The sequence below is a fragment of the Mauremys reevesii genome, linkage group 13 (genome assembly GCF_016161935.1).
Source record: "Mauremys reevesii isolate NIE-2019 linkage group 13, ASM1616193v1, whole genome shotgun sequence".
Classification (NCBI taxonomy): Eukaryota; Metazoa; Chordata; order Testudines; family Geoemydidae; genus Mauremys; species Mauremys reevesii.
The window spans coordinates 8,733,689-8,754,894 of NC_052635.1; the positions used below are offsets into that span (position 1 = coordinate 8,733,689).

General features: G+C 45.8%; 2 protein-coding genes and 2 long non-coding RNA genes across 5 annotated transcripts in view; all 4 read left to right on the forward strand.

Moving 5' to 3' along the window:
* Positions 1–21,206, forward strand: part of LOC120379924 (maestro heat-like repeat-containing protein family member 2A) — a 270,114-nt gene that overhangs the window by 144,201 nt on the left and 104,707 nt on the right. The window lies entirely within an intron of this gene.
* Positions 1–21,206, forward strand: part of LOC120380267 (maestro heat-like repeat-containing protein family member 2B) — a 132,100-nt gene that overhangs the window by 110,159 nt on the left and 735 nt on the right. Inside the window, exons 1-4 of one of the 2 annotated variants that reach the window (XM_039497819.1) lie at positions 13,482–13,535; positions 14,351–14,503; positions 16,453–16,607; positions 18,579–18,772. In XM_039497819.1, the coding sequence (XP_039353753.1) occupies positions 13,527–13,535; positions 14,351–14,503; positions 16,453–16,607; positions 18,579–18,717 (456 nt within the window). In that variant the 5' untranslated portion in view covers positions 13,482–13,526 and the 3' untranslated portion in view covers positions 18,718–18,772. Of the gene's footprint in view, positions 1–13,481; positions 13,536–14,350; positions 14,504–16,452; positions 16,608–18,578; positions 18,773–21,206 lie in introns of those variants that run through there. The other variant, XM_039497818.1, reaches the window with a different exon arrangement.
* LOC120380273 lies at positions 6,039–7,714 on the forward strand. Its single transcript, XR_005587683.1, has 4 exons — positions 6,039–6,069; positions 6,765–6,791; positions 7,117–7,239; positions 7,655–7,714. It is a non-coding gene; the product is annotated as an uncharacterized LOC120380273 (long non-coding RNA).
* LOC120380276 lies at positions 11,260–13,481 on the forward strand. Its single transcript, XR_005587686.1, has 3 exons — positions 11,260–11,298; positions 11,520–11,643; positions 13,423–13,481. It is a non-coding gene; the product is annotated as an uncharacterized LOC120380276 (long non-coding RNA).

Here is a 21,206-nt window from a genome sequence, read left to right on the forward strand (position 1 = left end):
AACCACTGAAGCCAATTCAATCCGGGCAGAATCAGGCCAGGAAGGTTTCAGCTGAATGGAAATTTTACAGCAGTTCCCCCCACACCTTTGCTAGGTTAATGTTTGGGAAGGTGAATTACACGTGAAGTTGGAGGTTAGTGAAATATTTTGGGGTTCCATATATAGTCTGATTTTGCAAACTGAATGTTTCTGAAAATTAAACCCCATGTTTACTTTCAAGGGTGATTCAATTAAAAACCCAGAGTTTTTCTTTCTGTAAGGAAACCTGAGCCATAAAAGCTAGGTTGGCCAAGTGGGTGCCCATGTAGACTCTAGGTATTGTGGGCCTAATAATGTCTTTCAGCAGTTTTACAGTGGTATGAATCTATTGACCTCCTCAGTCAGTGTAGCTGCATCTACACTATGGGGTTATGCCAGCAGAACTCCAATGACGTGGTTGTGCCAGTGTAGTCTCTGTGGAGTATGACAGACCCTACGTGGAGCACAAACCCGATATGTTTCTGATGAAGGTCAGACCCCACAATGTTCAAGTGGGTTTGATAGTCAAAAAAAGATTTAAAAAATGAGCTGTATCTTCTCTAGTTGTTGCTGTACAGAGTCCCCAGTACTGCCTTGTGCCGACATTAAAGAAGGGTAGGTTAGAGCTGGGCATTCAGAAACGGGGCCAGATTCTCAGCTGATGTAAATCAGTATAATTCCATTGACTTCAGTGAAGCTACACCGATTTACATCAAGTTAGGATCAAGTCCAGAATCTTTTATTATGCAGGAAAAGTTTGTATTCCCATTAAACCCAGTCTTCTGATGTGCTGAACAGTTTTCTGAGATGCTAAGTACCCTCAGCTCCCATTAAAGTCAAAAGGAATTGGGAGTGCTCAGCATCTCACTCCTGGTGGGTTGACTGACCCTGAATAAAAATGCCAGCAGGGTACATAACATGATACTTTCTGTTGGTCCAACAAAGAACTTGGCGTAGGTCCCATTTAGCCTTGAAAGCCCAGGCATGTTACAGCTTGGCAGAGCAGGGGTTTTCGAAGGACTGATTGCAAAGGAGATTCCTGGGACGACTCTTCTTGCTAACCTAGCTGATATTATTGTTTTGCCTCCTGCTTCATAGGAAACACAGAGAATTCCCTGGACCACGCGCGGTGGGAGCAGATGCTGCTTCAGGTACAAGATGGCTTTCAGCTATATTGTCACAGCCCTCCTTCCCCCCTCCAAATGTATCAGCTGGGGAAAATATTAATGATAAACTATTCATTCTAAGCAGAGCTGGTCAAACCATTTCATTTGCAACTTTTGTTCAGTGAAAACTGGCCTTTTTATTTTCATGGGAGACTTTCAAATTTTTTTTTTTTTAACACAAAACAAAACAAAACCCAACCCAACTGGAAAATGTTCAGTTTTTTTTTTAACTGAAGTTGATTTTTTTGGTTTTTTTTCATTTGCTTTCCTGTTTGTCTCCTTCCCCCTGCCTCCTCTCCCCCCACCCCGGCTTTTTCAGTCACAAAGTGGAAGAGGGGAGGAAAGGCCTGGGGACGAGGGATAAAGGGAAGGAAAGGGGGAAAACAAAGAACTGAATAATAGTCATTTTTTATTTTGAAAAGCAAAATATTTTTGTTTCTTTCACTTTTCATGTGTGTGTTGAAAAATCAAGAAAACAAAAAACTCCCACTTGCTTTGTGAAATGGACTTACCATTGTTCAACCAGCGCTAGTTATAAATAACTCTGCGTTACCACTGGGAACAACACACAACATAACCAGAAAACCAGCATGCTCATGGTGCTAATGCACCACTGGGGGACATAGAAAGGATTCTTTTTTTCTTTGCCACTCAAAGAAAATTTGCTGTGAGAAACCCCAAAGGAAAAGAGACAAGACAGGGTTTGGTGACTGTATCTCAGGGAGAAGCCTTTCTGCTCAGAAAGAGCTCTTTGCAGCCTCGTGTAAATCCAGACAAGGAACACTTTGATGGCGAGTGCTGAAAGTGAAAGGAAGGGACCTAGTGACAAATACGCCCCAGAAGGTTTGCAGTTCCATTTGGGGTTGGATTACACTCTGGAGTTCCCCATTCCAGATCCAGCCTCCTTTGAAATTCTTTGGGCTAAAAAATCAACTAAGATTAGGTTTTCTTGTGAGGTTTCTGAGATTTCCTGGCTGCTGTTCAAAATTAGGGCCTGAAACAGCAAAGTGCTGAAAGTTACTAACCTCTGGCTGACTTCAATGGGAGATGAGGGTGTGACTCCTGGTCCTTTGGGTGTCCACTGACTTAGGCTACAGGATTGGGGAGGGATAGCTCAGTGGTTTGAGTATGGCCTGCTAAACACAGGGTTGTGAGTTTAATCCTTGAGGGGGCCACTTAGAGGTCTGGGGCAAAAATTGGTCCTGCTAGTGAAGGCAGGGGGCTGGACTCCATGACCTTTCCAGGTCCCTTCCAGTTCTAGGAGATTGGTACATCTCCAATTATTACCTTTGATTCCCTGGATCTGATCTCTATATAATCAAAGGGTGTCATGTAAAGCCTTTACTGGATACCTGTGTCACACGGCTCATCATAAGCATTGCACAGTGATTGGATGGATAATATATAAGGCGCTATGGTTCTATACTGAAATTGATGCTTTTAAGGTCTGTGAGTTCGGGCTGGTCACCAGAAAGTGATAAACAAGTTTCTTTCAGGCAGGAGACGCTTATCTGCCTGTGAGTAATTATTCACAGTGGATGCTAATCAACAGAGGAAAATTCTAATCAAGTGATTGTGAGGTCTCCAGAGGAGATTTGATACAAGAAAAACCTGTTTTCAAATGAAGACAATGAATGCGTGGAACTATATCTGGAGGTCCAGAGGTATCTGGCCCCAGGTATCCTTCATCTATTGGACGAACTGACAGCTCCTTGTCTTATGAATGGAGGATGATCTTTGGTCTGGGTGTTTCATGCTGGGAGAGAGATTTGGGGGAGCTATCCTTTGTGAGACAGGGGAATGTTTGGTTATCTAAGTTCAAGCTCTAGAAGTGTGTTAGGATTTTATTTTTAAGTAACCATTTGTTTACATTAATTTTACTTGCTGCTTCTCAACTCTCTGATCTTTGTCAATTGAACTCTGCTTGTTTTCACTATAAATGTATCTAAGTGTGTGAAATGGAGCGGTGATGCTGAGGTGAAACTGGTAAGGTGATGTGTAGCAAACCTATGAATTCTGTGAGTGTCCAGTGGAACAGGGGCTGGACATTGTGGAGCTGCAGAGAGGGCTCGGCGGTTGGACTGTACCGATTGCTTATCTGTAGAAGGAGAGTGGAACCTGGATGGGGTGAGAAGGGCGTGCTTGTGTTTCCTGTGGCTGGCTGAGTCAGGAGCTGACACCTGGCAGGCACAGAGAAGGCTTTCTCATGCTAAGGGCAGGGGTAGTGAGGTACCTCACAACCCTGGGGACCCTCAGGAGGTGGCAGAATGGGTTCATAGCACTTCAGAGAAGGTGCCTGGTCCTTCGTAGTCCAGAGCCCTTTGCTCAAAGTTTACTAGGCCCATCCTCCATCCACTATAAAATCACTCCTCAATGGTCAGATTTCTTGGCTCCATCTCATTCTCCAATTCACTGTTCATCTGGATTTGAGGACTGAGAGGAATCATCACACAAAGGTTAAAGAACAACAGCAGAGGAAATCTGGGTTGTCGATGTTTATAGTTCTCAATAGGGAAATAACCTTCCCATGACACCTGAATATTGGAAAGTTTACAAGAGAGAACAAGGAAGGAAAAAAACACCAAACAAATAAACAAACAAACCCCCACAACAACCCCCAAATTCTTGCAATTAACCATCTGCTTTAACTCTCTTCTTTTACACTCAGTTCCTAAGAACATCTCTGGGGATGATAGACGACAGTGCCTGGAGCAGCCAGATAAGCCTTGAGTTGAACAAGCAGATGGCCAGCTATGCCAGCCCCTCCCTTGAGAAGGTTTGTTCTCTGTTAAGGCTTAGTTTCTAGTTAATTTTCCTTGAAATTCTGATTGGGGGGCTGCATAAGGCTTCTCTGAAGGCTTCATTACTTTATATTTTATTCTGCATATAAAATTTGTTTTTACTTGTTCCCTGCTCTCTTGCCCCCCTGCCCATCCAATATTTGCTTGGACAGGCTGCTCGTCTGTGCTGCATTGTTGGTTCTCTGGCTGGGCTAGATGATGGGATGTTTCTGCAGTATGAGTGCTTGGACTTGGCTATCTTGTTCTTTCCTGAGTGTTGCTGAGCTGGGTCTGTACTGACTGGCACATTCTGTTACTGGTATCTCAATGCCGGTCTCTTTCTTTCAGAGTTTCCTGTATAAGGCGCTAGGAACGTCCTTAGCAGTTTGCCAGGACCTGGTCCATATTAAATCACAGCTTCATCAATTTTTGACAGCAACAGATTATATGGAAGCCCCTGAGAGACAGGTGAGGACCCTGTCCCTCTCCCCGCTTTACCAAGTAATCCCTGAATGCTCCCTGTGGGGCTCAGCTCTGAGCTGGCCTGGGACAGATGCTATTTTGCTTCATATCCTCTTCGTTGCTGTTTCACTCAGCCCCCGCTGCCCACGGATCTGATGCCTGACTGGCGCTTTACACTCCTTCAGCTGAAAGGAATGGACTTGTGGGTTAGATCCTAACCAGTATTTTTCTTGGGTGACAGGGAGTCATTTCCATCCTCGCACTCTCTGCTGAGAGCCACTTGGACCTCACCCTGAACGCACTTCAGGAGTTTGGGGCTACAGTGAGCAAGGTGAAGATTTCTGGGTTCATCAGCCGCCTGAAGGTAAAGGAGCCAGGGGGTTCTCTCCAACTTCCTCTCCCTCTATAGCAGGGGCAGCAGCCCCGGGGTAGTGTCTGCTCTGCTCAGCTTGCATTGTCCCCCAGTGTGTGCGTTCTACGTGACGCCTGCAGTTAAGCAGAGAGGAGCACACTCTGGAGCTGGGGTTCTCTCAAATGATTTTTATCATCTGATGTCTCATGGCTTGAGCGCCCCTCCCATGCACAATGTGTGGGAACTACCTCAGTTGCTTGCATGGAAAAGCATTTAAGGTATTTTTAGCGTTTTTTTAATCCCAGTTAGTAGCTGGAAATGAGGAGGCGTGGCAAGCAACATGTGGCCAACCAACCTGCTTTAGGTAGACCACCAGTGGTCTACGAATGACAATTATGGAACCTGTGATTTAGAGCAGTGGTTCTCAACCTGTCCAGATTAGTGTACCCCTTTCAGGAGTCTGATTTGTCTTGTGTACCCCAAATTTCACCTCCCTTAAAAACTACTTGCTTACAAAATGAGGCATAAAACTATTAAAAAGTGTCATAGCACATTATTACTGAAAATTGCTTATTTTCTCATTTTTACCATATAATTATAAAATAAATCAACTGGAATATAAATATTGTACTTGCATTCTTTGTAGTCTGCTGTAAAACTAGGCAAATAGCTAGATGAGTTGATAAACCCCCTGGAAGACCTCTGCAGACCCTCAGGGGTACACAAGTAGCCCTGGTTGAAAACCACTGATCTAGAGGCTAGAGCAGGAGACTAGGCCTCTGGGCTTCCACTGCTGGCTCTGCCATTTACTCACAGTGCATCCTTAGGCAAGACATTTAGCGCCTGATCTTGTACCCACCAGTGTCAATGACTAAGCTCCCGTGTACTTCACTGCTGTAGGTTCAGCATTTTAGGCTCTCTGTGTCAGAGTTACCTAGTGGGAATGATGGAGATACTAATATCTCCACGCCTCACAGTTATTATATTGCTTAAATACTTTTTGCAAGTGGTTTGAGATCTTTGGCTGAAAAGAGCTTTGCAAGTGCAAGCTGCTATTGCTGCTGTGAGGAATTCCTCGGTCAGCAGCAGATCAGAATTCCAAAGCAAAAGGCATCAGAAGAACTTTCTGATTGTCTAGGACTACCACCATGGGAGAAGAGGCCAGACTCGCAGCACCCTGATGCTGACCTACAGCAGCGTGGCTGTCCATGCTCCAAAAGAACAGCTTCTCTCCCGAGTAGAGGCAGACATCACAAAGAACATCCTTCTCCATTACAGAGCCAGTTGTCAGGTAAGAGTTTTTGCGTGATAAGTGTCACATAACTCAAATTTAAACCTGTAATGGATGGAGCGTGAGCTGTCACATGTTGTATCATTTTTGTTGCTCTTCTTTGTATTCTCTCTAGTTTTTCTATATAATTCTGAAATTCTGTAGACCCCAGCTACACAGTAATTCAGATGCAGTGACACTCAGGCTATTCAGAATAACACTCTAACTCCTCTCATATGGATGTGTATCTAGCTCTATCTTTTGCTACCCAAGAGAGACTAGTGCTAGCCTGTATTTAGTTGATTTTCTCACTACTTCCCTTACCTCTTATCTGTTGTCTTGTTTGTCTGTGTGCTTTATTTCTGTTCCCCAGGTGCCTGACTGCTGGTCCTGACTCTCATCTCAATGCAACCTCTCCACGTCACTTTGCCATTCAGTACTGCCTTGTCTAACTGAGACTCTCACTTAGGCATTGCCAAAAACAGTTGAACCAAACTGAGATCTTCCAGTAGTTCACAAATGCAAATACTACAGAGGATGGGCCCCTGATATTGACCTCTGCAAAACACCCTCTCTGGATACCTTTCCTGCCTTTTGGAAGATTTAACAATAGTGATTTCTCTCTGCTCCATATTCACCAGCCAGGACATTTTGAGGATGTGTGTTATGTGGGACTATCTACATTGCTAATAGCTGTTTTGTGTTTCGTTTTTCAGGTGCTGGGCATCACTGTTGCGAACAAGGTACATTCTAAATAATCTGCCCTCAGCTCTTGCATTTTCTGTACACAAGTTGCTTGTTTAAATTGCACAGAGCTTGGTTTCCTTGCTACATCAAGCAGGAGTCCTGGCTGCTCTGGTGTAAGCAGGCCTGGATTTATTTGATGAACCTGGGTTTTCTCTTCTTCTGAGGTGGGTGCAGAGCCAGAGTCCACTACCTTCTGGGGTCTGGGGACACCTCTCTCCTCTCCCGAGGCTAGATTTAATTCCTGATCTTTATCTTCTGGACTCTGGTTCTTCTCTCAGTTTCTCATCCACATCCTCTTGTTTCTCCTTCTGGATTATGTAGGACATGAACCTAAAATTAACCCTCATCCAGAATGTCATGGAGATTAGCTGTGCCATCTTGGAGACCAGAGACTCCCAAGAGTTCGAATTCTCATACAAACTGGAGCTCCTTGGCTACATGTTGGTGAGTGATTAGGAGCTTTGAGGACTGAAGTACAAGAGAGTTTGTTGTAATGTAATGAGACTGGTTTTCTGGGGAGATGATATTTTATCCATTGGCTGTGACTGTACTACTGCAGTCTCATGAGCTACCTGCATGGCACCCAGAATGCTGGGTCCACTCTGAGCTTGGCAGGGATGCTGACATATATTGTGGGCTGTAACTGGAAGGAATGGCTTGTGTCTTGTGAGTTCTCTTTCTGTCCTCTGTATAGCCTGCAGATGGCCCTACGGTCCATTGCTGAGGCAGAGAGCCTGCTGGGCACGGTGTCTGTTTATTCCAGGTCTGGCATATGGCCCTGTTTCAGGGTGTGAGAGGAAGGCCTCTCTGCCTTTCAAATCCATTTCCCATTTTTGATGTCCCCATTCATGCATTTCAGGACTTCATTAAAACGGAACCACTGGATTCCCTGACATCTCCAGTTCGCTACCAGGCAGTTCTTGCCATTGGACATCTGAGGTAGGCTATTTTCTGCCATATTTCCTGGCACTGTGATGCCTTCTTATTTGTTAATTCATGAAAGTCAGGTTGGAAGCAGTCTAATGCCTGCAGGGTTTGGCTCACCAGGGCCGCCCGGGGAGAGCAAATGGGGCAATTTGCCCCAGGTCCCGGGCCCTGCAGGGGCCCCCACGAGAGTTTTTTCAGGGCCCCTGGAGTGGGGTCCTTCACTCCGTGGGCCCTGGAAAACTCTCACGGGGGCCCAGTCTTCGGCAGCAATTCGGCGGCGGGGGGAACTTCCGCCCAGGGACCCACTGCCGAAGTGCTGGGCCTTCAGCGGCAATTCCCCGTTGCCGAAGACCCCAGGCCCCCTGAATCCTCTGGGTGGCCCTGTGGCTCACATGCTGCTCACCAGCAGGACTTCAGTTCTTAAGGATTTGAATGTGTCCATTTGGGGGTTTGTGCTCGAAAGACACAAGATTGGAGGTTGTGGGGCATGCAGTACAATGGAGCAGAGTTCAGATGGGGAGGGAGGTGTCTGGCTAGCTGGCAGGGGGGAGGAAGCTTGTGGGTTTCTCTAAAAGGAGATTTGAAGTTTTAGGTTTACTTCTAGAGGAGCCAATACTTAATAGAGGTGCAAAGTGAAGGGTTGTTTGGACTTGGGGTTCTAGATTGGGACAATCTCTAGTCATTGGACCCATTTCTTTTACTTGGAGGTGGTACTGAGTCTAATACATGACTTTTCTCTCTATCTTTCTTCTGCCAGCAAGCTCAAACCATCTCTGACCATGGAGGAAAACCGTGAGCTCCTTGGTCAGTGCTTCAAAAGTTTATTTCCCCTTCCTCCCTTGGAGAAGATGAAAGAGGAAGACGGGACAGCAAAGGATGCTCTGCATATACAAGTACGTGACAACAATTCTCCTCCGGCACCATCCACTGTATTTCTGCCCAGCAGGCACTGGGTGATGGCAGTCACACATGGCCTCCCTGGCAAGGTTATGGTTAGCTTTCCCCAGCCCACACACACAAATGATCTGTGCTGAGCCTCACTCCTTCTTTTCTGGTTTCAGTCACTCTACGTGAGGTCCTTGGAAGCCCTTGGCAAGCTAGTGGAGACTTTGCTGGAGGAAGAACCAACCGCAGACTGGTTCCAGGAAATGTTTAAAGTGAGTAGATCATTGAACCGTGGTGCAGATTGTTTCTTGTGTTACAGCAGGAAAGAGTCAGAGATTTAGGGGGTCAAGCTTCAGTTGTGGAGGAATTTTCCACAATGGAGTGAATTTTAGGGAGAAAGCACCAAATTCTTCCTGGGATAAGTGGGCATGTGCCCCACTGAAATCCACGGAAGCTATGCCATTTTATGCCAGGGCTGGATTGGGACCAGGTTCTTATAGTGTCCTTGACACTACTTGGAGCGGCAAGAAAATCACCACTGCAGTAGCCAAATCCAGGAGAACCAGTGGAAACTGATCACTTCTTCTAAGAGGAATTCATGAATATTGAGTTAAGCCCTGTGTATGGAAACTCATTCAGAGGAAACTTCCTGTTCCTCAGACATGAACAGAATATCGTGAAGAGCTGAGGGGTGGGGAGTTTGATGCACGTTCAGTGTAAAAATGAAGTTATAAAAGGAGCTGGGCTGGGGAGACTTCTCTGCTCTTATTCAAATTAATAAAAAGAAATGCTCCTCTCTGTCATTTTGCCAATCAATGTGGGAGAAGTTGCCCAGGAAATAGACCACAGCAGCAGACATCAAACAGCATGCAATGTGCTAGACAGCTCCCATCAGACAGTCTACAGCAGACATCACATACACGGGCCCAGATTCATCTCAAACTTGAGAAGTGTCTTGTTAAGTTATTATGGGTCATACACAGGTTGACTGGTCTGCCAGTGTCACAAACTGGTCTTCTTGGTTCTTATGCTCCCAGGATGCTAAAGCTGAATTTCTATGTAATCCGCTAAGAACATAAAACATAAGAGTGGCAGCGCTCAAGCCATCTACATAAAGCAGCTAGGTAGCACAGATGGACCCTGTATCCTCATCAGACTCATCTCTTCTTTTTTGTTGTAGTTATACCTTACCTCATCAACCTCTCCGGGTGAGAGGTTCAATAGGTTGACTGCATTGTGTGAAGAAATGCTTTTGCTTATTCTATCAACACTAGATCTGTGATCATTTAAGTGTCCTCTTATATTTCTTGTTGTTAATTAGCTTCACCAATGTGCATTGCAGTGAGTAGATTTTCAGAGAACTGTACACAATGACTCTGAGGTCTCTTACTTTGAGTGATAACAGCTAATTTAGACCCCATCCGTTTGTATTACAATTGGGTCATACCCAGTTCAGTACAGGAATCAGAGGCACAATGTTACCAGATGCATTACTTTGTTCTTAGGCTCATCTGTGCTAATAGTAAGCTGCTGTAGCTGTCACTTGTGTGTTCTACTCCTTCCTTCTACAAGAATGGAGCTCTCCTGCAGGACTAGGTTTTAATAACTAGAACTAGACGAACATGCACACACACTAGCAGAGCAAGTCAATCAGCACTCCCAGCTGATCCCCTCATATGTCCCTGCATTCAGTGGGGCTGGGCTGAGCAGCATTTCAAGCTGGTCATGATCAACTCACAGGCTGGGTTCAGCAGCACTTTCCATACCCACTCCAAGTTTAACACATTCCTATCACACTTTCACATTACAATTGTACTGGTAGTAACCCATTTGATGAGCAACCCCACTGTATTTTGGGGCACTACAGGATCTTTTAGGTACAAGAAGTTCCACAGAGTAAAATGACTGAGAGAGAGAGAGACCAGCTGACCCATAACAGTTATTGATTGAATCATAGTGATAACCACACCAGGAGGGCTAAACAAACATAGCAGCTACATTTTAAAGGTTAATACCTGAGGTAGGAAAGAAAACAGAGAGAGAGAGAGATGGATCTCACCCACTCCATGAGGCTTGAACTGGTCGGGGTTCCCAGGTGATGGTGATGGCTGGGTCCTGAGTGCTGGAGACAGGCAGAGCCCCAGCACGATCAGTCAGGAAGGTGGAAATCCCAGTGGAGACTGATGCAATTTGAGTCTCCCATCAGAATATTTTAACAGGCATAGGTAGGGGAGTTTGTAGAGAAAATACAGTGGTTGAAGGAGAACACTAGATTTGTTTATATGCAGGTAAACCCCAGTGGCTCAAAGGTTTTCTTTAGGCTAGTCAATAGGAGCTGATCATTCTTGGCTATGGGTGTTGTTTTCTTCCGAGGAGCTCACAAGGCAACTAGGCTGCTTCAGTATTTTGGGATATGAGTCAAAGATTTATTACTAGAATTGGTCTGATAATTGCTGAGCTGAGTGTGTGTGCAGGCGTAGGTTCATTAGCATCTGGAGCAGGGATTCCCATGATTCAATGCGTCCCTGCTTTCTGGTCCCAGAGTTCAGTGCGGTTCTCTGTTCTTCATTCTTTATGCTAATCCCTATTCCATCTTTCATGCAGTTGAGGCATGCGGAGTTGTCTCTGTTCTTCATTCTGTATGCAAATGGAGATGTCTTAATCTTGTCACCCTTGTCAGGAGGCGTCTAGGTATGTCTCCCAAACCCTTCATTGTTCTCTGCAAGCCTTTTCTCTGATCGGTTTTGGTTCAAACAGAGATGGGAATTGGGGGTGTCCTTCATGAGTCACACAAGCTAGATACTGTGCCCTGGTTCCCCAAAAACACAGAGCTGACTGGTATCAACAATAAAGATGGCAAGTGAAATCCAGTACAGCTGGAGAACGTTCATTCTTCATTCTTTTTTAATTAGACTCAGGAAACTTTTCATCAGTTTGGATCTCTGATTGGAGCAATAGCACCATACAGCTGTGATTCACTGGCCACGTCTCGTCAGTGGGTGTTTGACTGTATCAGCTGCCTTCTCTGTATACAAGGTGAGGAGACCATTAGCAGGTATAAGTAATTCTTCCTCATTAGCAGGTATAAGTAATTCTTCACCTTCTTTCACTGTTGTAATGTCCATTTTTTTGCCTCTCTAGTTCTTTCTGTCCTGTCTGTTGGCACTTAGATAACAGAGTGGTGGGCATCTTGTAAATAGCTCATTAGAAGAGACGATTATGATGTGTAAAGAGTGTGGCACACTTCTGGGAACTGTACAAATAATAAATGGTCTGCACCAGGTAGATAACTGCTCAGTTCCTTAGAGCGTCTCTACACAGGGACACTAAGGAGAGTTAATCCAAATGAACTAAAGGTGTAAATTTTAAAGTGTCATTAAACACGTGTGGATGCTCTGATTCTGAATGAAAATGGCCCTTCTTAATTTTAGTGAATTACATGAATTAAACTAACCTGAAAGAGGCCCCTTTAATTTTAAATAAGTGTGTCCCCAGAGGTGTTTAATGAAGTTTAACTAATGCAGTTTGAAAATGAATTTGGATTAGCTTTCTTGACTATCTCCATGTAGACAAGCCCTTGGTACTAAACATTTTCATTCTCTTTACCCTGCCACTGGCTGTATTGGAGGGGTTTCCTGGACTAATTCTTTAAACAAAAAGTTCTTGCAGCAGCCCTCTGTCATGAGCATTCAAAGCTATTGGAGTAAGTGTAGGCCATTTTCCCATTTGTGAAAGAGTGGGACAGGGGTAGGCAATCTATGGCACGGGTACCGAAGGCGGCAGGTGAGCTGATTTTCAGTGGCACTTACACTGCCCAGGTTCTGGCCACCAGTCCGGGGGGCTCTGCATTTTAATTTAATTTTAAATGAAGCTTCTGAAACATTTTAAAAGCCTTATTTACTTTACATATAACAATAGTTTAGTTATATATTATAGACTTATAGAAAGAGACCTTCTCAAAACATTAAATTATCTTACTGGCACGCGAAACCTTAAATTCGAGTGAATAAATGAAGACTCGCACAGCACTTCTGAAAGGTTGCCGACCCTGGCGTAGGATATTCTTTTCACCTAATGGTTAGATGTAAAGGGATAGATCTTGGTTATTATTTAAGGCCATTTCCAATTAGGGTGACCAGACAGCCAATGTGAAACTCATGCAGGACTGGGGTGGGGGATAATATGAGCCTATATAAGAGAGAGACCCCAAAATCGGGACTGTCCCTATAAAATTGGGACATCTGGTCACCCTATTTCTAATTATTATTAATCAGTCCTAAAAAACAGTGTTGGTGATTCAGAAACAGAACAAGGGACTCCAGTCTTTGAGTGTACAACATAGAAATCCCAGCATTGTTTAGAAGTGACGGATGAGCCTGGGTTTCCTGCCAAAGGTTTTGTCCAGCCCCATCTCTTTTACAATGAGAGTGTGGTGGCGGGATTCACCACTACCTTGGAACCCCACAGCGACCTGCATGAGTGGTACTTGAAGATTAGCTTAGATGTAAATAGTGAGAGCAGAGAGGCTACTGAAACCAGACACCCCCAGAAAGCTGCTCCAAGCTGAATACGGTGCTTGTTCAATCCTGTATCAGTCACAATAACATACCACTACTGTTAACTTTCAGACATTTAGGGTGTAATCCCGACTCCATTATAGTCAACAGGAGTTTTGCCGTTGACTTTGATGGGGCCAAGATTTTACACTATGCTGATAACAGCCTAGCACATGGATCCTCCTGTATGAATATCCATGCAGTAGAGGTTCAGTTTCATTAGTCGTTACAGTACTTTTTTTCCTTTTCTCCACTCCAGGCCAGCCCATGAACCTGGGGTCAGCGGAAGAGGAGCTGAGATGTCTCCGTGAAGAACTAACAGCAGCTCCGGACCCCGAGGCTCTGTTTCAGGCATCTTCCAAAATGGCCAGGGTAACTGACTCAAAAAACTTGTGCGGATGTTCTAGTGACCAGACACCCTGCATTTTACATTTATGCTTTCATGATGCCTTTCCATACTTGGAGCGAGCTGTGGGCGAGGGGCATTCGTTGCTAGTAACCAGCAAGATGCTTTTCATAGATGTGTGCTATGAATGCCATGTAAAATCCAGATTCCACAGAATGTTGCACGCCCATGAAAATGCACACGCAGATGCGCACACATGTACCTATCCAGCTATCCATGAGAAAAAACTGTATTAGTGGAACATCAAGCTGAGAACCCATCCAGTCTTCATTCTGTCACCTTGTGGGTTTGCCTTAGCCTATATTTGTGTGCATGCCTCTCTTGACTTCATTGTATATGTTGTAAAAAGATGCAGTGTATCTAAGAGAATACAAACTGGAAACTTACCTCCTGCATATCCAGTACAATGTTGTGCTAACTGTGCAACAGAAGCTTTGCCTCGAACCTGATCTCATTAGTGTAGAATACAAAAATGTAGTATATAGACTATGGAGAGAATTTTAATCCCAAATGGCTAGCTGGACACGAGGCTAATTAACAAATTGTTAATTAATCAGAAGGGTAGCCATGTTAGTCTGGATCTGTAAAAGCAGCAAAGAGTCCTGTGGCACCTTATAGACTAACAGACGTATTGGAGCACGAGCTGTGGGTGAATACCCACTTTGTCGGATGCAATTTGCTGATGCATAGATATTTTTCCATAGAGATATTAGGCCTCCATTTTTACAAGTGCTGGAGCCAAACATCATTGCAGTCTCTCCTGTTTTTGATTTGTTCCCAGGTTGTTAGTGAGTACTTTCCCCCCGAACAGGCCACAGCCTTTATTGAGGCCACAGTGGAAAGTATGCTGTCTGCCAGCCCCACCTGTGCCACGGCAGCTGGACTGTGGATGAAGGTTATACTGAAGGAGTGTGGAGATGCCATGCTTGATAAGGTAAAACGGGAAACTGGAGAGGTTTTCTGCCTAAACTCGAGGCTTTTAGATCTTTGCCCTCATGTGTAATGAACAAAAATCTTGCTGTTTCTCCCCCTCGGACATAGAGTCGATTCCATCTCTGTTCCCACCCTAAACTAGGCAATGGCAGAATCAATAGCAATAGACAGAGAGAATCCAAGGGAAAAGGAAGGTGGTTGGTTATTTATTTGTCTGGCTTGTTGCCACAGTATTCAGCCAAGAAAGGCTTGAAAAAACAGACTCTGTGGAAAAGACAAGAAGACAGAATGACCGGCACTTGGAGGCATCCAGTTCTTAGGAGGCCTATGGCTAAGGGCTACCTGGATAAAAATAGCCCTGTAGTCATTCCCAGGGAGTCTGGAGCCTGGGCTCTGAGACCCACCCTCTTGCCAGGTTTCAGAGCCTGGGCTCCAGCCCGAGCAGGAACAGCTACACTTTTAGCCACATAGTGCAAGCCCCTCAGGCCCAGGTTGACCTGAGCTCTGAAACTCACTGCTGTGGGATTTTTGGTGTGTAGACGTACCCTTTAAGAATAGAAGGAGGGAGGGAGAAAACTATAGTGTCTTTGGGATCCACTATTTATATGCCTTATTCTGGATCCCAGTGCGTTAGGGCTAGATGAAAGGAGCACTCCACAAATCTTCTATCAAGGCTGGTGAAAGGCCTCAGGACAGGGAACCCTCGCAGCAGAACTGCCACGTTTGCACAGTGTTTTAAAGATGTGAAGGGCTAGGAATGAATATGAGAGGTCGTCACCTGTTCATAGTCCCAGGCATTTGCACACTGTGTTTAAAGCACTTGCATATTTTGTGCTTGTGGTTGTTTATGAACTGTGCATCCTTCGAGGCAAATGGTTGCATTTGGCTGCTTAAATCACACCTGCAAAATCTGGGCAGGCAAAGCCTTCTTTTGTGCATGCCAGCTGGTTTATTTAATGCATAGCTGGGCACCACCACATTAAATTACCTGGTATGTACAGGGAAACCCCGCTCAGGGGCGGCTCCAGGCCCCAGCACGCAAAGCGCGTGCTTGGGGCGGCACGCTGCGGGGGGCGCTCTGCCAGTCACCTGCGGGAGGTCCACCGGAGCCATGGGACCGGCAACCGGCAGAGCGCCCCCCGCTGCATGCCATCGTGCTTGGGGTGGTGAAATGGCTAGAGCCGCCCCTGACCCTGCTATAATGCGCCCCGTAATAATGCGAATTCGGCTATAACACGATTGTAAGGTGGCTCCGGCCGCCCCAGGCCAAAAAGAAAAAAGCAGCTGGAGCACTGCGGAAGCGCAAAAGAGAGAGAGAAAAAAGAGAGAGAGAGAGGCTTTGTGAAGGGAGAGGGGCTGGAGTGCCCCCAAAGGGAAAAAAAAAAAGCAAAAAATGGAATGTGCCTTCCCCACTGCCTCTTCCCACCTGCCCCCGCTTACCCTTTTGGTGAGAAGAGCCACTCTCTCCCCAGCTGCTCCTCGCTCTTCCTCTGCCCGTTGCACGTCTCCCCTGCTCTCCCCAAGTGTTTCCCTCTCTCCCTCCATGGCTGAGAGCCCCCGCTGCTGGAGCTCCACCCTTTCAGTTACTGCGGTGGGCAGTTCGCAAATGAAAGTAGTTTTCTGCCCAAGAGAAATCGACCGGCTTGAAACTGACCAGCTTGAAATGGTAAACCCTGCTATACCGCGACCCCACATTTAGCGCGATCCAATTTTTTGGACCCTGATCATCGTGTTATAGCGGGGTTTCGCTGTATGTGTGTGTGTCAGTGTTAATTTTTACAGCCAAGTGTGGGCAATTGTTGTGGGTTAAAGTTACACAGACATATTTGAACATTTGTTTCTTGAGGAATTTCTAAAAAAGCAGCAAATGTCTAAATAAAGGTTTTGATTCTGTAGAATGAATGGAGAGAAAGAAAAAGGGACATTTCTTTCTGGTTTTGTTCCTTCCAGGTGCCAGCTATTGTGGATATAATATATAGCCACATGGCTACTATCCAGGAGGGCAGCTTGAGGCAATTCCTGCTGGAGGCAGTGTCTATTCTAGCTCACCATCACCTAGAGGCAGTGATCTCCAGCCTACTCAGCAACCATCTGCCAATGGACAGGTATATACGGCTACCTATTGCCTTCATCTTGGTAAAACATGGATCCCACAGCTTTGCTGGGAGATGTAGGGCTTTATTTAAGCAGCAGATATTTTGGGATAATTCCTGATGGTTAATAGCCTGGGTCTTTCTCCAGGAAGGTCCAAGAGCATGGTAAGGTGGGGTGTGGAGAGAAATTAAGTGTCATTCTGTTTCCATTAATTCATAACTGCTTTGACATCCTAAAGACCTAACTTTACTGGTATAACTGGAGAGTATTGTTGGAAACATCTACTTCTCTAGCAGGGCTGGCTCCAGGGCTTTTGCTGCCCCAAGCAGCAAAAAAAGGGCGGGGAATAAAAAAACCCTGCGATCGCGATGTGCAGCTCTACTCCTTCGCTCCGAGAAGGAGTGAGGGACCAGCCGCTGAATTGCCACCGAAGACCCAGATGTGCTGCCCCTCACCATTGCCTGCCCCAAGCAGCTGCTTGCTGGGCTGGTGCCTGGAACCGGCCTGGCTCTCTAGACACCTGAATTGACCTCACTTTGGAAATTAGCAATTGCTGTTGATTTCCTGGTAGCATGACAGCTTCAAGTCCAATCCCTGGCTGATGACAAAGAATAGGGCCAATATTGTCATCAGACCGCCGCTTGGTATCGGTCAGGGTGTGGCTGCTAGAATAGAGTTGCTGTCCTTGGGATTTAAAACTGGACTGGAAGCAGATCCATCATTTCATTTAAAGGTCCCCAACTGGGTTATCAGTTATCAGTGCTGGAATCTAAGACCATAAGAACGGCCATACTGGGTCAGACCAAAGGTCCATCTAGCCCAGTGTCCTGTCTTCCGACAGTGGCCAGTGCCACATGTCCTAGAGGGAATGAACAGAACAGGTAACTGTCAAATGATCCATCCCCTGTTGCCCAGTCCCAGCTTCTGGCAAACAGAGGGTAGGGACACCCTTTGTGAAGGGGAACTAGGATGGCCATGAATATTCGTTCTCATAATTGTATGTCCAGTTAGTAGAAATGTGGCTTTTCTTTCATCCACTTGCCTTCCAAACCCTGGATCTTTGGGAGCCACATGCTCAGGATTCCATATTTACTGGGAAGTGGGAAAACAGGAACTGAGATTGGCGCTCTGTGTCCTGTCCTTCGGAAGTCTAGTATTAATGGTTAGGCTGCAGTAAGACTAGGTCACTTAACCTAGTTCTGTAACTGGAAACTCAATATTTAAACAGGAGGAGCGTTAAAGGAGGACAGTGCTCCTAACTTTCTCCTCATAGGCAAGGAGAAAAGTTGGTCTTTACTTAAATAGGACGCATTCAGTCTGAGCCACAAAAGTGTCCAGGGGTCACATGTAACTTCTGTTAAATTGCAGTGACACCAGTGAGCTGTGGAGATCTCTAGGGGGAGACCCCTTGCTTGCCACTCAGGTCCTACAGGTCCTAATAGAAAAAATAAAGACGTCAACAAGCCAAGAAGAAAGCATCACCTCAGAGACTGAAACTAACAGGCATTTGGCAGCTGCTGAACCTCTCTCAGTAAGTTAGATGACAGACACGCCTTTCAGGCTTTCCTCTGCCCTGTGACAATCCTGCTGATGGAAAGCTAGAAGTGTGGTAGAATATTGCTGTGTGGGCACTTCTCCTCTGATGTACTGTTTCCCTGAGTCCAGCTCTGCTGTCTGTGGAACAAATACGGCAGTTTCAGAGTACGTGGCTCATTTACTTAATAACATCTGGCAATTAGAAAGTCTTTGAACCAGGTTTCTCACAGTGCTTTGCAAATATTCCTTAGGACTCACAACATGCCTTGGTAGGTCATACACATTTTTACAGATGTGGGAAACTGAGCCATGAGTTAAGGGAGTTGCTTGCAGTCATTCAAGTTACCGGCAGAAGTGAAAATTCAGTACAGCTGATATCAGAAGGGGAGAAGAGGGTGTGATGGTGTTGGGAGGAGATCTCATTTTTTACCATGCTCTCCTTTCAGGCAACATGTGCCATCTTTGAGGTGGTGTCAGCACAGCAGTCGAGCAAAGCTGTGCAGGAGCTGCTCCCAGAGTTGTTTCCTGTTCTCCTGCAGCAGGTCAGCCGAACCTCAGGACAAAAGATGCCTTTGCCAAGGATAAGCAGCTGGAGCCTATTCCAAAAAGACCAACAACATACTGAGGGCAACCCTTGCCGGTAATTAGAAGGAAGGGAGAGAAACAAAGAATTCCAATAGAGTTGTGTGACACTCCCCAGGAATTTCCAGGGTTATGAGGCACCTTACCATTGCCTGCCCTTAGAGTGAGGAAGTCTTGTCTGTGTCTGCTGTGGGTCAGTTCCTAAAATGACCAGGCTCTGGCAAAACAAGCACTGCCATCCAGGCCTCCTCAGACCCCAGTCTCTTTGTACAGGTTAGTGATAGGCACACACCAACCCCCGAGTCTTCTGACCGTTCCGTATAGTGTCCAGACCTTTATCCACTGAACACCCACAGAATTACCGGGCGTGCTGTTCCCTATGGAACAGTACACACCAGTTTACTTCTTATACTTTAGACTCTGTACTTTATACTTTATTACTTATACTCTATAGTGCAAAACACACAGCACTTAGATATATTTATAGTGCAAACAAGAACAGAGATGGTCAAAGAACAGAATTTCCAGTGACAGTGAGTAAGAATGCAAGCAAAAAATGGTTACATATCAAATGAAATCATAACATGGTCCTAGAGACTAAACTTAACCAACAGGTTAACCTCCTGTCTAAAGATGTTTCTCACCCAACGTTCTCAACCAAGCCTGATAGTGACCCCGCTGTCCGTCTCGCTGTCCATCTACTTCCTAAGTGAAAGATGCCAGGTGTCTTCTTTGTCCCCAAATATACTAGAGCAAACCTTTGAGGTGTACCCCAAAATTGGGTCCCCACTCCCTGTCTCCTTCCTGTTACTTTTCTTTCTTTGAAGTTCTCACAGTCCTGAACTGAATGTGAACCCTACATGCTTAATTTACATGTAAACAAACAGATGGAGAAACATTTCTTGCCTTAAAGAAAACCATTTTTTCACCTTTCCTGGTGACTAGTCCCTAGACACAGATCATAAGAATGTAATTTTCAATGCATAGACATGGCTCTTTACACAGCATCTGTAGATGTGTTTCACAATGATATTGGTGACATGAGCTTTTATTTGAGACTCATATGGCAATCTTTGAGTGATCTTTTAGCCCCTTAAACCACTGACTCACTCTGGGAATGTCCGCCTCTGCAAATTCCTCTGTAACTTTAACTGCGGGGTCCAGATTAACTGGCTGGTGCCACGTAACCTATACTCAGGTATGCTCAGGGTGACTCTGAAGAAACTTCCAGAATCCTGCAGTCCATGATCTCCCCCCCAGTTTGAGTATGTGGCCTTACCAGTAAGTGGTCCAATCTTTCCATTTCTATGCAAATGCACAGAGGCCTAATCCCTCAATCCATCTTTCAACTCTCCATTTCTGGCAGTACTTTTCTGTGGACAGGCCCCACCTCGTCCAGCGTGGCTGCCTTGATCACGTCCTAATCTCTTGCCCGCTAATCACTAAGAGCCATATATGTGCTTCCCCGGTTAAATGGGGTGTCAGGCGAAAGGCCCACATTGTTCTGTCCTAGTGAGGTCTCACCGCTGCTCCTTTAAGAGTAACCAAAACCAGATCAGGGTTGTTCGCAGGTCCCATTTTACAGAGTCTGATCTCCTGTGCCTGGTTTCCATTTCCTGTCACAGGACTCGCCAGATTTTGGAGGAGTTGTTGCCAGACCTGGGCTTGTTCCTGTATAAATTCCTGAAGGCTCTTTTGCTGTTAAACCTACCAGGCAAGCAAAGGCTGTTTTTCTGCCTGGTGGGATTGTTAGAAGGTCTGTGGGGTCTTCTACACCAGCATTTCTCAACCGGGCCAGTTTTAGGGGGTCCGCCAAGCAGGGCTGGCAGTAGACTAGCTGGGGCTTAGGGCAGAAAGCTGAATCTCTGAGCCCAGCCAGGCTGGAGCCCTGAGGCCCAGCACCTGCACTAAAGCCCCAGCCCCTGCACTCTGTGGAGTTAAAATCTAGAGCCAGGAGCCCCAAATTCTGATGCCTGGCAGGGCAGAGGCCTGGGAGTGGGCCATGGAGTATTTATAGCTTGTTGAGGTGAGAGGAGGCTCAGAAACAGAAAGGTTGAGAACCCCTGTTCTAGACTTCTCCTTGCTGCTTCACCACCCATTTCAGTGTGTTCCCTCCATCACCCGGACTGCCAGACCTCTACCCCGGCTTCTCCAGCAGGCTCTCCATTTGCATAGATAACAGGGAAATCCTTGATGAGCCCCCAGCTGTGACAGAGAGGGGTGTTGCACCCCCACATCTTCTACAAACACAGACCACGTTGAGACTTTCTTGCTTGTAAACACCAACGTGAAGTCTATTTAATCCCCCTACCAATACATAGCACCTTTATCTTGTATCTCAACTTTCTAAACTCTTCTCCAAAATGGGGGGAAGGTGTTTCCACTCAGAGAGCTCACTTTGTCAGGCTCTCCCAGCTTTTTGTCTTTCTGTTTCTCTTTGGGTGACCAGACAGCAAGTGTGAAAAATCAGGACAGGGGGTGGGTGGTAATAG